This window comes from Bactrocera oleae, chromosome 3 (assembly GCF_042242935.1).
Source record: "Bactrocera oleae isolate idBacOlea1 chromosome 3, idBacOlea1, whole genome shotgun sequence".
NCBI classification, from domain to species: Eukaryota; Metazoa; Arthropoda; class Insecta; order Diptera; family Tephritidae; genus Bactrocera; species Bactrocera oleae.
In genome coordinates, this window is record NC_091537.1 from 22,795,744 (window position 1) to 22,813,163 (window position 17,420).

At 35.3% G+C, this 17,420-nt stretch overlaps 2 protein-coding genes across 20 annotated transcripts in view; one reads left to right on the plus strand and one right to left on the minus strand.

Annotated features, from left to right (window-relative positions):
* Positions 1–5,369, plus strand: part of kis (chromodomain helicase DNA binding protein kismet) — a 76,459-nt gene extending 71,090 nt beyond the window's left edge. For 12 of the 19 annotated variants that reach the window (XM_036366696.2, XM_036366698.2, XM_036366702.2 and 9 more), the window contains 2 exons: positions 18–392; positions 458–5,369. In XM_036366696.2, coding sequence (XP_036222589.2) covers positions 18–392; positions 458–3,305 — 3,223 coding nt within the window. In that variant the 3' untranslated portion in view covers positions 3,306–5,369. The remainder of the gene's footprint in view (positions 1–17; positions 393–457) is intronic. The other 7 variants (XM_036366697.2, XM_036366703.2, XM_070106238.1 and 4 more) reach the window with 1 other exon arrangement.
* A 7,241-nt stretch (positions 5,370–12,610) lies between these two features.
* dbe (KRR1 small subunit processome component homolog dbe) lies at positions 12,611–13,767 on the minus strand. The gene has a single exon (XM_014240767.3). The coding sequence runs from the start codon at positions 13,672–13,674 to the stop codon at positions 12,634–12,636; it is 1,041 nt and encodes a 346-aa protein (XP_014096242.3). The 5' UTR covers positions 13,675–13,767; the 3' UTR covers positions 12,611–12,633.
* Positions 13,768–17,420: the final 3,653 nt, after the last annotated feature.

Sequence of the window (17,420 nt, forward strand, 5' to 3'; positions counted from 1 at the left end):
TTTTGAATTCCTTATAGTAGCGCTAAATATAACGTGCCTGACTCTAAGGTGAATAAATGGTTGACGGACATGAGTACACCACTGACCGACCAGTTGAATATGGACTTCAGCAATGCTGCGGCTGCAAGCACGAGCAGCAATACAAATAGTCGACGTTCTAATCGCCAGCAGAGCAGTAACGCGTCCCATCAATCTTCGGTGGCTCAGATGAATAAAGCCGCCGCAGCGCAGTCTGCACAATCGCATGCACATCAGCAACAACAACAGCAGCAATCGGCTATGGCTGGCCCTCAAGGACTGACTGGTGAAGAGCCGGTGCCTGTGGTCAATAAACAGACTGGCAAACGTATTTCGGGTAGCAAAGCTCCACAACTGAAACGTCTAATGCAATGGTGAGTTACTTGTTGTTTTTTTGTGCCAACAATTATGTTTAAACATTGTATTTGTTTTTAATTAGGCTAACTGAAAATCCTGCTTATGAGGTTGATCCCAAATGGTTGGAACAAATACAGAATCCCATGTCGATACCATCGCCCAAACTTAGTTCTGTGGACAACAGTAATTATGCATCGACCAGTAAATCGTCGCACGGCGGTCGACCATCGTCCACGTCGAGCAGCTCGTCTTCTGGCGCGCACACACAACAGCAACAGTCCTCATCGGCACAATCGTCACCAGCGCCGTCGCCCACTGTGTCTTCCAAGAAGTCTTCACGGCAATCGGCGATCGATCAGGCCAATGCCGCCATGCAATTCGGTTCATTGGCTGGACTAAATCCAAATCTATTAGCCAGTTTACCAGGCCTTGGTGCATTTGATCCAAAGAACCCGCTAGGCGCCTTTGATCCAAAGAATCCATTGCTCTCAATGCCATTTGCCGGCATGCCCGGCATGGGTAACATACCTGGACTGAATAATTTGAACAACATGAATCTGTTTGCTAGCTTAGCAAGCATGGGTGGACTCGGCAACTTGGCCACTATGGATCCGCAAACACTAGCCGCATTAATGGCTGCTGGATCGACGTTAGCTGGTTTAGGGGGCCCGACTGCCAGTACCGGTAACACAGGTACTGGCAAGAACTCACAATCTGGTGGCTCATCGAGCAAGAAAAACAAAAATGATGCACAGCAAAATGCCATGAGTTTGGGTGCATTGACAGGAAATACTGGCAACAACAGCAATACTGGTGGCAACAGCGGAAACTCTTCGAATAAAAACGCCAATGCTGCAGCTGCGGCAGCATCGCAATTGACAGGCTGTTTCCCGTACTTGTTTCCCAATCCGTCATTACTTTATCCACCAATGGGTCTTGGCGGCTTAAATCCCTATTCATTGGGTTCATCGGGTCTTGGCTCAGCGTACGATCAGTTAGCGCAACAATATAATTTATTGAACGGTGGTGCAGGTGTAACCTCATCGGCAGGCAACTCCTCCACAACACAATCGAAATCGCATCAATCTCAATCGAAATCCAGTAATTCGCGTGCATCCACATCGTCCGCCTCATCAGCTGCCTCTGTAGCAAGTCTTATGAACGCAATGGCGAGCATGGGCGCAGCCGGTCAACCACCAACCAGCGTAAGCAGTTCGCAGTCCTCATCGCGTAGTAGCGGCCGTCAGTCAGCGGCAAGTCGCGCTGCCGCGCAAGTAGCAGAAATGGCACAGCTCTCAAGTCTGTTATTACCGGGCACAGATCCTCACCTGCTGGAAGCACTTAGCCGTATGGACTTAGCACAAAGTACACGTTTACTGAGCTCCTTGGGCATACCACCAATCGCTACGCCTTCAGTACAATCATCATCGGCTGACAAACGTTCGTCCAACAGCAATTCAGCTGCTTCAATAGCAGCGGCACAGCAAGCACAGGCAGAAAAGCAGGCCGCAAAGGAACAGCAAAAGTGGATGGAAAGTTTGGCACGCGGTCAACTGCCCACGGATTTGGCCACATTGCAAGCCTTTTCACAAGGCAAATTCCCTGCCTCATTGACGGGTGGTAGTCAACCATCCTCCACGTCATCGTCGGCGACAACTTCGTCGGCTTCGTCGAGCAAGAACGCCTCGAAGGCGGCGGCTGCTGCGCTAGCTGCACAATTGCCGCAAATACTTGGTTTGCCAAGTGATTTTGCACCAGCAATGATTGCCGATATGGCACATGCGTTGACCGCTCCTGGTTCGTTGGCTAGTTTGGCGGGCTTGACTGCGCCACCAACCAGTAGCGCATCATCAATGATTGGCGGCGGCAGCAGCAGCAGCACTTCGAGTTCATCGAAACGCCAACGAGGCGGCGCCGGCGGTGGCAGTGGCGGTGGTAGTACTAATAGTAATATGCTTGATCCCGATGCCTTGACCAAGGATGCCTTCAAACAACAAATGGAGTACTATACTAAAACCTTAGGACTTGGATCCGGCATCTCTCTAATACCCACCTCAGTTGCGACAAGTATGAGCACTAGCGGCGTATCCAATTCGCTTTCCAATGCACAACTTGACGACCATCACAAATCGAAACGTTCACGTGTCGATTCGCATGCGGCCGCGTTAGCAAACGCCAAGGATGAACTATCCGCTGCAATGCTGGCTAGTGGCCTGCCTCTTAATCTAGGCGGCGGTATGACCAGCATAGAGAAGAGTCTACGCAGCGGCACTATTGGCATGGGTGGCGGTGGTGGTGGTGGCGCTACGATGCCCGAAGCCGACAAAGTCACATTAACACCATTAAACTCCGCTGGCATTGCGGCCAACCTGCCATCGCAGACCACCATCACCATTGCGCCACCGATCAGTTCCGGTGCCAGCTCCAGCAGTGAACGCTCCGAACGCAGTGAATCGCGCATCTCATTGACCATCACAAATGCTGCCGATGCGGCGAAATTGCCGCCACCTTATGAGGAAGCCGACGAGCTGATAATACAACCCATACTGAAGAAGCCGCAAAATACACCGACATCGACGGCGCCCAGCATTGCTTCGAGCACACACGGCAGCGTCGAAGATCTGGAAGCAGCTGTAGCCGCTAGCATGGCCAGTGGTGCTGGCACAAGTGGAACTACTACACCCACCCCGTCGACGTCTGCAGCTGCAGCAGCGGCCGCGGCGGCGGCAGCGTCTGCCAACGAAGAGCATCGTCGCTCATCCAGCCGTTTAAAACGACCACGCACGGGCAACGATCATTCGCTTAACGAACAACCGCCCGAAAAGCGACGCGAATTGCGCTCAACGCGCCACACGCGCCAATCGAGCGGCAGCCTAGAGACATCGCTAAATTTGTCAACAAATAGCGAGGGTGATGAAAAAAACGAATGAGTACTGCGACGTACCACGCGACTGATGACGAGTAAATAGGACAAACAAGCGCGCACGAAGCGGCAACAAAAACAAAAGATAATTAATAAGAAGCATTAAGAAGATGCAACTATAGTTATGCAAGGATCAAAGTGAAATCGAGGAGAGAGGTGTCAACAGAAATTACTAGTATTAGCTTAAATTTCCTGTACGGTTACGGGTTCAACGCCAACTAAACGAGTTATCGAATGCTTACTGCTGCTGCTGCAATTCGGTACTCGCTTACAAGTGAAATGCGTTTTCTACAAGTTTCTGCAAATTCATAGAAAAGCACATATTTCACACTATTGTAATGCAATGCTGCCAGGGCAGAAAAAGTTTGTGTGTGTGAAAGCGCGAAATGGCAACTGCTGCAAACGCCATTTGGTCGCTTGATCGCCGACCAGTCTGCCCACCACTAAAACCATGTGCTTGTCGATTATACTGCTGCGTTTCAATTCGACAAGTGGCATACGTTTCTCTTGGTTGAACGCTGTGCTGCAATTGCGCGTCTCTCTCCTCACTCTTATATCTAATAATATATATGTATAAGTCCTCTCTGACATAGTAAATATTGAAGGGCTGAGCAGAGTGTTGAAAGGAAATCTATTATGAAAAGCGCTTATAATTATAAACAGATTATATAAAAAAATGGAACAGTTATTATTATAAATTATTGCTAAAAGAAAACAAAAACAAAAACAACAAAAATATTACTATTAATCAATTTAGCTTATAACGACAATTTAATTTAATTGGATTGCTTAATAATTTACGTTAATATTGTAGCATGCACAAGCTAGACTACAGACCGTAACGATAAAAATGGAGCTTACGACGTTTATAATACTGATATCGATCATTGTAACGCATAATGATAGCTGTAGTTGTATTGTATTGTAATAATGATGAGCGTAATTCTCAAAATCGCTTGCAAATTTAAATACAAAAACCGAAAAGCGTAAATAATTGAATAGAAAACTTACATATATATATATATATATATATATATACATAGATATATTTTCTTAAACGTGTGTATTTTATAAATTATATAATATAAATATTTTATTTTAAAATTTTTAATTTTTATTAAACTAATTATTTGTTTGATTATATTATGCTAATTATTACAGTTTATAGTGTCAAAAAAAAAAAACAAATATTATTAATAATAAAGTAATGCAAATGCAGGCATATTAAGAATAAGTTAGCAAACAAGTCTGTTGTCATTTAAACAAAAAAATAACTACCCACACAATTTTCTGATATTATTTGTGCTTTCCTATTTTCAAACACTTGAAATTGTTGCTGAAGCTTTAGTTGCAAGCAAATTCGTATTTGAAGCACTTTCGAAACACATGCAGCGGCACTGCAATGTCACACGTAGTCGGCTTATAACAGTTAATTTCAATCATTTCATATTTCCAAGCTGTCATGAGAAAGTTTATTAGGCGCTTTAAGCAAATTATAAAACCTTTATTCCATAAAGCTTAATTTTATTTAATGGCAATCCAATCAATTTGAAACGCCACTTATAGTGTCTCACAGCTTCTGTTTTAAGCAAAAGTGCATTTTTTTTTTTAGATTTGTGACTTTTTATTGCCACTACTACAATTTGTTGCATGTACACCCTAAGCAACCGCTCCCACTTAGTAATTTTTAACGCGTGTTTCATCGGGAACTTAGCTAGCCTCCATTATAATTAATAATCACTACTAATTGTAAGCATAATGCCACATAAACACGTAGAAAAACTACAAACAAACCAATATACATACACATACATATTTTATTTCAATTGACATTGTATTTGCATTTTTAGTTTATATTTCATATAAAAATCCAATAAATGCATTGATATTTGCTCTCACTTTTTATATGTGCATACATACATACGTACAAAAATATATACATATATGTATAACGTTGTCTTGTACTATGATTGTCTTTGATAAATGTTATTTTAATTTTACTTTTAATAAAACAAATTATAATTTAAATATTTTATTTTTGAATAAATTTTTTATAACTATTTTGTATGTACATACATGTATTTTGTGTTTCGGTTTACTATGTACTATATTGGGCGCTATTTGTTATTGCACGCAAATTTTATGTGGAAGTGTTGGTTTAGAAAAAATTTCAATTCATTGTATGCAAATTCATTGCCGCTCCAGTTGGCATCGTTAGGCTCAAGGCGACTGTGCGCGGGGAATTAAGCACAATTTTGAAATATTGTGGGTTAGTAGACTATATTGTTCAACAAAAAGTATCAAATATTCGATTGTTTAACAAAAAATAGTTTTAATATATTTTCTTAGTTATTATTTTTTTCGAATTTTTGTCTTTAATTTTTTTTTAATTTTATCTTAGTTTTTTATTAATTCAAATTTAATTTAATAAATTCTTGTTCAACAAAAAGCATTAAATATTCGATTGTTTAACAAAAAATATTTTTTTAATTTTTTCTTAATATTTTTTTTTTAGTTTTTTAAATTTAATTTTAATTTAATTGTTAAATTTTGTTTTAAGAAAAGTATTTTTTTAACATTTAATTTTTTTTGTTTAAATTTCAGTTTTAAATTTTTTTTATTTATTAATTTTTTTTTTTTTAATTATTAATTTGTTTTTAATTATTAATTTGTTTTTAATTATTAGTTTCTTTTTAATTATTATTTGTTTTTAATTATTTTTTTTTTTAATTATTATTTTTTTAAATTATTATTTTTTTTTAATTATTTTTTTTTTTTAATTTTTAATCCTTTTTACTTTTTCAATTTAAATACGTACATATTGTACATACATATGTACGAGTATGTACGTTAGCTAGAATTTTGTCAAATATGTTTCTTATTTTTATTCTTTACACATATTTAAATTACATTAAATATTTCATAGCGTGTCATTTATATAGGCTATTCAGTCGTCTTGTATTTATATAATTTTTTCTTAATTTTTATTTTCCTTAAAGTTCTTGTATTTTAATTCTTATGATTATTTTAATTTAATTTGAATTAATTTATTAATTAAACATATTTAATTTTATATTAATAAACTTAATATTATTTTTAAAATTTAAAATTATTATTTTTAATTTCGAAATTTTTTTTTTACAGTTTTTTTGTTTTTAATTTAAACACTTAGCTTAAATAATTTTTTTTTTTTAATTATTATTCTTTTTATAGCAATTACATCAAATATTTTAAAGCTTGTCATTTATATAGGCTATTCGGTCGTTTTGTATTTAAAAGAAAAACAAAGAAAATTATGCTTGAAAAAAGTTACTGCACCGTTATAAGTAGTGATGTAATGAGTAATGCGTGGTCGTAGTGTGTAGATAAGAAAGCGCTAATCAATCTCTTGTAAAGCCTAATAAATTTTATTGTAAATCTAAATAAATTGTAAACACATTTTTCACCATAAAAATATCAATTTAAAGAGAAACTGAATTTCGATTAATAAATAGTAAATTAAATCAATAAAAAAAAAAATATAAACAGAAATGTTGAAGCTACATACAAGTATGTATGTATATGTAAAAGCGAACACACTTGTAATGCGGTAAATATTACGAGTTAAAGTTTTGCGGCAATAAAAACATACACACACAGCACATAATGTATGAATACATTATACATATGTATGTGTAGTTATGTTTTCAAAGCATAATTAATTTATATTAATAAAGCTACATATTTAAAACGAAGATAAAACCAAACAGTTGTAATTATAATATTAACATATAATATTATGAACTACGTACATACATATATAAATATTTATACATATGTATGTAGCGTAAATACTTACATACCACATACATACATACATATACATATATGCATGCGTATGCACACATACATACATTCAACTATATACATAAATATATTATATGTATCGTTTAAGCAAAGTAATTTTACAAAACAAAAAAATATTATTTAAACTAATTATTAGTATTTATGCAGATTTGCATACGCGTACAATAGCATACATGCATGCATGCATACATACATATATACATACAAACATATAATAGCGTGAAACCAGCTGCAAACAAATAACAACAAACAAAACATTAATTACTGCATACATACATACATAAATGATATTAAAGTAATTAAGTTCAACTAAAAGAAAATTTAAACATTTAAATTACTTATAAATAAATAAAATAAGAAAATCTTACAAAAATACATATAAAATACACCATTTGTTTTATTTCAAAGTAAGAATATTATTTTAAAACACAGAAAAAAGTTAACTTCGGTTGCACCGAAGCTGCCATACCCTACACAGGTTCATTTCATATACATAATGGGTGACCCATTTCGAGGTTCCCTACTTTTTTTAAAAAAAAAGACCACAGAAAATTCAAATTTAATGGAGAATGTTTATTTTCATTCGAAATAATATTCTTTGGAACTTATTTTTTGAAGATCATCTCATTCAAATGTTTGCCGCGGCTATGTCTCAGATGGTCCATCCGTTAAGTCGATGAAACGTTCGAGCATTTCGACCGGTAACTGGCGAATGATACGCGTGATGTTTTGCTCCAAGGGCTGAATTAAAGTGGGATTGTCCGCATAGACTTAAGACTTTACAAATCCCCATAGGAATAAGTCTAACGGTGTGATATCACACGATCTTGGTGGCCAATTGACCGGCCTAATACGTGAAATTATCTGCTCGCCGAAGTGTTCTCCCAATAAATCCGTTGATTGACGCGATATGTGGGAAGTGGGGCCGTCGTGTTGAAACCAAATGTCGCCGAGACCACGAGCTTTAGTTTCAGGCATCGAAGAGTCGGTTATTATGGCGCGAAAACAGTCGCCATTGACGGTTACGTTCTCACCAACATCATTTTTGAAGATATATGGACCGATGATTCCACCGGCCTACAAACCACACAAAACCTTGTTTTTTCTGGATGAATCTCTTCAGGTTACTCTTAGTCCCAAATGCGGCAATTTAGCTTGTTTACATTCGAGCGTACCCATTGAGCCAGCCTCAGCGCTGAACAAAATTTGCCTCGAAAACGTTGGGTATTCTTAGAACTTTTCAAGAGCCCATAGAGCCAAGCGGTGTCGCTTGGGAAGGTCGAGTACTCTTTTAACTTAAAATCTTGACGTAAAATGCGCAAAGTCCTTCCATACGTCAGTCCGAGTTGCTGCACACATTCTTTACAGAACGTGAATTTTCGTGATAAAGTTGAACAATTTGTGAACGTTGTTCAGGCGTAAGTCTTTCCACGATGAAATGCTAAACTATATTGAACAAAAACAATGTGACAGCTTGACACGACTCACGCGTAATCTGTCAAGAAAAGGCTATTGGAAACAAAAATTGCCTCTACTTAGATGGCCCGTTATAACTAAATCTGAAAACCTAACCTGCAAACGGTTACTTCGCATGGCAGTTATAAGCTATAGTAATCCGATCTGTAAAAAATTTTCGGGGATTCTATCATTGCCTGGGATAACATTCTATGTCAAATTTCGTACGATATTTTGTCAAATAAAAAAGTTTTCCATACAAGAACTTGATTTCTATCGTTCAGTTTGTATAGCAGCTTTATGTTATAGTTGTTCGATATCGGAGGTTCCAACAAAAGAGCAGTTTTTTTTGGTGAGTAAAGGACTTATACAAAATTTCAGATCGATAGCTCAAAAACTCATAAACAGAGAGACATATATGGCTAAATCGACTTAGCTCGCCACGCTGATCATTTATATTTCATAGGTCTCCGACTTTTCCTTCTGAGTATTACAAACTTGATGGCAAACTCAGCGTATAAAACACATATTTTTATTAACCGGTCTTATTTCATCTATTTTTGTAGATGTAGATCATTTAAATCGAGAAGAGCAATTTTTTTAAATCCTCTCGTAGTGCTATAACTACATCCTTCCTCTTTAAGGATCACTCAACAATTTCCATTTCAAGTTACTGGGAGTCCTGATATTCTGCACACCAGGACACGCCATTTTATCATCAGTCCCCACTTTGCTGGCCTGGAATTTCTTCTTTTTTTCATATTATAAATGATTTGTGCTCAAGCTAAAAAGAGATTATGTTGAAAAACTAATCAATATAAATAGGTACATCTCTAGGAGATCATGGGATTATGTTGAAAATTACTCCTCATTATAAATAGACAATAACTTAGTTCCGACTACATTGAAGAATTTGTCATGAATTTTTTTAATAAAATAGAGCATACTTGCATATATATTAGAGTGTCCGATATTTTTCAATTTGATTATTTTTTGCAAACGCCCCTTCAAGCTTCAGTTTTTGTCACAAAATAAAGATTTTCTGTTAAATTTTCATAGAGAAATCTTAAAAAATACGACAACGGCAGCAATCCCGATGTTTACAGTACGATGTTGAAGTTATGAGAAGCACCGACTTTAAAACATGAGTTGTTTGGAAAACGCTTTAAAGTTTTGAAATCTGATGTAAAACGTCCATAAGACAGGTGTAAAAATAGTCGTCACAATTTTGCTCCAATGAACTTAAAATTTTGACAAAACATTCTTGAGATAATTTTAAGGTGAAAAAATTCGAAAGAAAAATTTTAAAACCCTACTTCCCTCTTAAGAAACATGGAACGTTCACATTCCTCCTCGCATTGCTCTTTCATATGCTTTTATATTAGCTTTTTGCTTTAATGACTAATTCTTCGGCATGTTTCGTGCCAGTGCTAGAGTGTTTTTCGCTACTCTCGGAGTCTGAAATCGGTTCCTTAATAATCCGACGACTATCGTTTGACAAGTCTTCGGAAAATTTTCGAACAACATATCCATAAAACCAACAGAACACAAAAATGCATCAACGGGGTCGGACTATAGGGAGAAATATGTTAGATGAGTGGGATTTATTGCACACACAAAGAGGTGATTAGAGTAATGCGGGAACTCGTTGCACGCATGATATATATGATATTTGGTATGTCGGAATTAATTTTGGATAGGTAGGAGTTTAATCTGCTACAATATGATACTCTTGATACTCGGGGCAATTCGAGCTCTTCCTCTACTATGGGTGCTGGTTTAACTTCATACGCCATTCACTGGGGGAGTCACTGAAGGAGTTAATGGCTTTACTGCGAATGGCGGGCAATGCGTGTCTGAAGTTCGCTGTCGGCGACGTAATCAAGGAAAGACCTCTTGATGCTCCTAGGAGGCGGCTTCGATTAAAGCAAACGACTGCAGGGATGATTTCTACGAAACCATTCTATTAGAAACTGCTTAGAGAGGAGTGCAATATGTTTCTTAAGCGGTAGCATGCAGTCCTAACTATGTATGTGTTTGATCAACATTAATCCTGTTATCGTACGGAGTGCAGGGTTCTGACATGTCAAAGCTTCTTCATCTGGGTTTCATTACATCCAGGTGACCATATTGGTGCTGCGTAGTTGTTGACCGGCCGGCCAATTACCTTATACCTATATTGCCAACAACGTTTCTTCGTCTTTTCCCAGTCGGCTAGCGGCTAGAGAATTTTGTTACGGATCTGTACTTTAGCACTACTAATCACAGTAGTAAGTGGAGTGAAAGAGCAGACGCTGCAATCTTAGGGTTGGTAACAGTCGGAATTTTAATCAATCAACTGCAGCGGTATATTATTGAGATCTGATCTCTACTTCTGTGTCCAGTTCTTGAATATGAACGCTGTGGATTTAGTGTGTGAGAATGTTAGGCTCCTTGCAGAGCTGAAGCGAGAAAGATCGGTGAGATACCTGACGTCAATATCGTACAATCAATTGTGTACTCATTCAATTTCAACCAAATTCGGTACATGGGATTAGTTTAGCATTCCAATGTGAAAATTGGCGAAATCGGACTATAACCACGCTTGCTCTCATATAGCCCAATTTTAAATTCCATATGATTCTTATACTTTCCAGTACACAAATCAAGCACCAAGAATTTATGGGGACAAAACTTTGCACAAATAGTGCATTTGAGGTATTCCACCTCAAGTCTAAAAATTGTCAAAATCTGACCATAACTGGTCAAGTTACGAATACGGAAACCACAGTGCCTGGTGCTAACTTTTTATCTGAAATAATCTGTGAGATATATTATTCGAATAGAGAGTGTATTTCTGATAATAATGTGTCTGTATGTCAAAAATACCTTATCGAAATATTTCCGAACTTCCGGTTTACTTCATAGCGCATATATCGGCCAATATGTGAGCTATCTTAATAAAATTAAGCAGATGTATTTTTCTTATAAATTTTTTGTGCCTAACTGCCTTCATAAACTAATCACTGAATTTTCAAACATGCGGTTGATTTTACTTTATACATGTTGATGATTATATGTGAGGTACTTTAATGAAACTTAGGGAGCAATTTTTCCGTTAGCAATATGTAGTAATGCCAAAAATATATGAAATCGGTTCAATACTACCCCTATCACCACATAATGTACATAAAATGTTTTTTGTTATTTTTACAAACCTTATGACGAATACGTCGGTCAGTGTGAGTTATTTATTTATAATATTGCTTGAAAATATGTTCTCTAATATACCTGCAACAAGGCCAGATCTTTTTCTGCACCCAATATATCTTTTAGAGTGATTTCCAACTTTCCAGCTGACTATAAACCGTTTAGGTTGGTCAAAATGTGCGATATTTTAATGAAACTAATTGAACTAAAATAATGAATTCCCATCCGTTGGTTGACGTTTTCCACATTATCTCAAAATATTAAATTTACCTCTCCGGTTGGGTTTATGTATATAACATACGTATATCACATTTGAAAATGTTTGACAATAAAACTAAGTGAGTCTATAACCTATAATATAACTTAATAAAATAAGTAAATAATTGTAATCTATTCATTTTCGTCGAATAATGAACGTTGAATTATTTCGAAATATTTTTTTATATTAAGTTTTGCCAACACCTGAAGGTATTTAGCCGCCTCTGATCCTTGCAAGTTGCAATAGTATAAAATGTTCGGTTACACCTGAACTTAGCCCTTTCTTACTTGTTTATCTTTATATTATTTATAATATAACTCTACCAACTGTTGGTGCATAGTTAAAAGCTTACAATATCCAACTAGTTCCCTCCATATAAATTATGTTAATAAATTTCTTTGTAAACATAGTTTTCCAATTCCCACTTTTGAATTTAACTTTTTATATAATAGCGAGGCCTGCAGTGTGAAGTAAATGTATATTAACTCATTATATGTGCCTAAAGCTAAAAGTCATTGCATGATAGTAACTTCTAATCGCTATTACAGAAAATTCATTTCAAATTTTTTATTTTATTTTTTTTTATTTAAGTAGTTCTTATTTTTTTGTTTGCCTTTGCCACTTTCGCCTTCAAAGCTTTAACATCCAATTTTTTATTATCTTTATCAGCCGGTCTTTTACGGCTAGTAGAAGGTCCGTCCTCAGTTGGAGGAATAAAATCTTGGTTACGACGCTCCTCTTGTTTTTTAGCAGCCTCACTCTGTTTCTCATTACGCTCTTGTTGCTTGCGTGCTTGTTTCTGTTCTTTGCTAAGGAAGTATTCACCTGACGCAAGTTGTTTGTCAATTTTACTCTCTGGTTGTGAAGGCGGAAATGGTGTGTATTCTTTTTTGGGTTTCTTAACCTTAGGTTGTTTGCGTTTGCTAATATTTTTGTTCTTGAACTTCGGCAGAAAACGTGACCAGTCTTCATTGGCCAATTTCGGGTCTTTCATAAGTTCACGTTTAATCATCAATGCTTTAATATTATATATAGGATGCACATTGTTCATTGTGTCTAATACAATGTCACGAACCTGCTGTAGACCTTTATAAGGACCGAGTGCTGATACAGTGTTTCCTTGTACTAACACATAACAATCTGTTAGTAACTCAATAGATTTTAGCGTCGCTCCATTGGGTCCAATTAAACGTTGACGTCGCTTAACAAACTTATCTTTCTTGTTTACTAAGTTACCAATTTTTATGATGTCACAGCCGATTTCATCCTGCAAAACTCGTCGCGCTTGTTCGTAGGGTACACTTCGAGCCATTAGCTTTATCATGTCTCTGGCTTTGATGATAATGTATGGATCCCATGTTTTGCGTGTTGTTTTCACCACCATACTTCCCTCCATAAGATCAAGTTCAGCTTTAAGGTGTTGTTCCGCAAGACATTCTTTTACAAGTGGCCATATTTCTTTTAGATATTTTTCTCTATACTTTGGAAACAGTGTCGCAAATGAACTTTCCTCAACCATGCCATTTAAATTATGCTCAGGTTTGAACTCGGGAATTTTTAATGTCCAGGCATTATCCACTGGTTCCGTCGAAATCTTTTTATTTTCTTCAGCTTCACTGTCACTCATTTCGAAGTTTTCTATTAATTTCTAGTTTGTTTATCTGAAATCTTCTCACACGTGTTTTTTGTTTTGGTTTATTTTGATTAATTGTGAGTCATTCACAGTAGCATAGCTGATGATTGTAGTAAGGAGCACTTTGATTAAAAATATCGATTGTTATTTCTCTATTTTGATAATTTCACTCTTAACATAAGCGACAGTTACAGTTTTATAAAAGTCCAAAGATTTAATCTATATTTACACTTGTACAGTCAAAAAAAAAAGTTTCTAATTCTATTCTTACGGTTTTTTTTAACGACAGGAGAAATACTAAAATTCCATTAATATTACTCTGTTATTATTGGTATTTGACGTTATAGTATCTCTCAAAATAAGTATTGCATTAATTTGATATTATATATAAAAATATGTGTAATATTTCAAAAATCAAACCAAATAAAATTTTTTAAGTGAATATGAAACACTCTGTGCTGCATTTTTTGTTAATTCACAATAAACAGTTTTTATATATAAATGTAGATTATTCCTTCCAAATTCTCTTCCAATTTTCAACAATATTTTGTTTTGGCATTTTTATACTATTGCACATGTTGTTACAGAGTATAATAGTTTTGTTCGCCTAACGATTTTTTGTATCACCTAAATATAAACGAGATAGATATAGAGCTATATATATACAGAGAGATGCTTTGACTATTTCAGCTCTTTAACTGCAACGAGGAGTAAAAATAAGAGAATCTTATGTATTTTTATAAAAAAATTAACAACAAATGAATTATGATGTCAACGGTTGCAAAAAATTAAATGTCTCACTTTTGAGCAACAAAAAAAAATTTACACACTTACGTTGGCAACATTTTAAGTTCAGTTATCATGCAGGTACCGTTATTTTTGTCTGGTATTATTTGAGTACGGTTAAAATGTATTAATTGATAAGTGAATTTATTTAGTGCGGTTGTAGTTTTTGCAGAAATGGTGAATAAACAAACTACTAAAGATTTACAGTAGTCAAATATTGACAAGAGAACAAAATTACTAGCGAAATAGGCAACATTTTCAAAAAAAAGTTCAGTGCATTATTGCTAAATTCAAAAAAACTGGTGGAGTTGGAAGAAGTTGGAGGAAGCTAAAATTGCAAAAGCCCACCCTTAAACTGTTCGGATCTTCTTGGTTTCACCTAATTTTAGAGCGTTAACAAGCCAAGCTTATCGAAGAGAAATATTGCGAAACGTTTATTACAATTTTGGGATTCTGTAATTTTTACAGATTCGTCCAAATTTGATTTATTAGGATCTGATAGTCAGCAGCTAAACTCTATTTGAATGGTGGTACCTGCTTTATTCAGGATGACTCGAACGACCCGAAGCATTCTGCTTTAGACAAAAGAAATGGTTGTTGTACACCGAAAAAGTGCTGCTGCATCCTTCTCAGACTCCATACCTCAATTCCAACCATTGGGCTAATGTGGAGATGAAGGTACGAAAGCGCAGTGCTTTTTAGGAAATATGGCCTGCTGAACTTACACAAAATTTGGTGCAATCTATGAATTAAAGATTGCAAATCATGATAGACTGCAAATGTGTGCATGCAAAGTATTAATTTTCCGTCAAGAATGTTAAAATGTCAATTTATGCAAACTGTACCAGTTTTTTTTGGTTTTTGAAAATGGAGTTATTTTGATTTTTTTATTCTTTTGGAGAAAACTGATTTTTTTTTAATATATTATATTTCAATTATATTATGACAATTAATAAAATGGAGTTTTCCTCACTTTTGGATGCAACTCAAAAGTTTTGATAGTTTAGGAGTTAAGTCACTTCAAAGCCAAACCGACTCCCTATATAGGTTTTTTTTTCGGTTCACTGTATATAAAAATGATCAGGCTGACGAAACGAGTTCAAATCCCGGTAACTGTCTGTCTATCCGTCCGTCGTAACTGCTACTTGATTAAAAATTAAGATATATATCTTGATAAAACTTGGTACACACATTTTGTGGCACCGTAAGAATTTCGGTATTGTAGATGGACGTAATCGGACCCATAACACGCCCAAAAAACGTCATTAATTGAAAACTTGAAAAATAATAAAGATACAAAACTTTGGTACAACGAATCGCATTAGGGAGGGGCTCCTGTGGTTTGAAAATCTTTAAAAAAATCTTATCTCTCGGATTATAACCCCGCCCACTCTCCATACAACGGTTTTGTTAAGAACTACTATAAGTGCGATAAATCAATAATAAATGCGTCAGAGACATTTAAGTTTACATTCGGGATGGTATGAGAGGTCTATAGGAGCCGGTGACAAAATTGGATTATTTTCGTGCCACCGCCCATCTTTCGGTGGAATCACATATCTCCGGTCCTTCTCAACTAACTTTAACCAAATTCGGTAGGTAACAATATCCTGACATTCCTATGTTACAGTCTGAAAATTTTCAATTCTATCTGATTCCTTTCCAGTATACAAATCAAGCTACATTAAATATATCGGGATACAAAATAGTGTATTTAAGTAATGCCATCTCGAGTCTAAAAATGTCATGATTGGACTATAACTGTTCAATCTCCTAGACATGAAATACGTTTCGATTGATAAATTTTGTTAGAAAATATCGGTCAATCTGTGAGATATATTATTGAAATTCGAAGAGAATTATTTTCTGATAATAGTTTGCGTTTATTTCGAAAAAGTGTTAAATCGGGTCCATACTTCCCATATATGTAGCTAATGTAATTTTCGAGCGAGTTTTTTGAGAGAGTCTCTTTCTAATAACAGTGTATCTCTGGAACTATAACTAATATACTAATATAACCCATATAACTAATTTTCAAGCATTCGGCTGACTTTACTCCATATATGTACAATATATTAGAGTTGGTATGTGAGGTACCTTAATAAAACTCATTGAACATCTTTTTCTGTTAATAATATGTGATGCTAAAAGTAGATAAAATTAGGTAAATATTACCCCTATGTACCATATACCTAGCAAAAGATTCTCAAACTTCCGTTTGGCTTTACACATCGATCAATAGGTAAGAATATCTTAACTGAACGTAAAACGTTGGATATTGTATATTATAGTTCAATGCCAAAAATATGTGAATTTAGTCTACAAATTACCCCCAAATCCCAAATATTATACTATATTATACAACATTTTTATAATGATTTCATTATATTTTATTTTTAAAAACTCTATGCCGAATATGTCGATAAGTGTTCGAGTTATATACATATAAATATATAAAATTGCTTGAAAATATGTTCTCAAGTATACCTGAGCAATGTCCAAATTAATGCAATCAGCCCGTAATTCTATTCTCATTAAAAAACAATTTCCAACTTTCCACCTGACTTTAAATCGTTTAGATTGGTCAAAATATGTAATATTTTAAAGTTATGTAGACAAGTTTTCGTTAAAATTATATGGTTAAGCGCTGACTATGAATAATGAATGAGGTCTAGACACCTCATGTCTCTTTGGTTCATGTTTTCCACATTAACCCAATATTTTCGATTTAGCCTCTTCGGTTGAGTTTATATCAAATATATCTCATTAGAGAATGGTTTTTATATAATTTTTGCGAAGTAAAATATAGTAATAAAACTAAGTGAGTCAATAACCCTCAATTTTTTAAGATACCAAAGTTGATTGCAATCCTTCACGATTTTGTCGAGCAATAAATGTTGAATTCTTTCGCAATATTTTTTTTATATAAAATTTTGCCAATACCTCAACGTATT

Coding starts and splice junctions, on each gene's coding strand:
- dbe (XM_014240767.3), bottom strand. CDS start 13,674: ATGAGTGACAGTGAAGCTGAAGAAAATAAAAAGATTTCGACGGAACCA.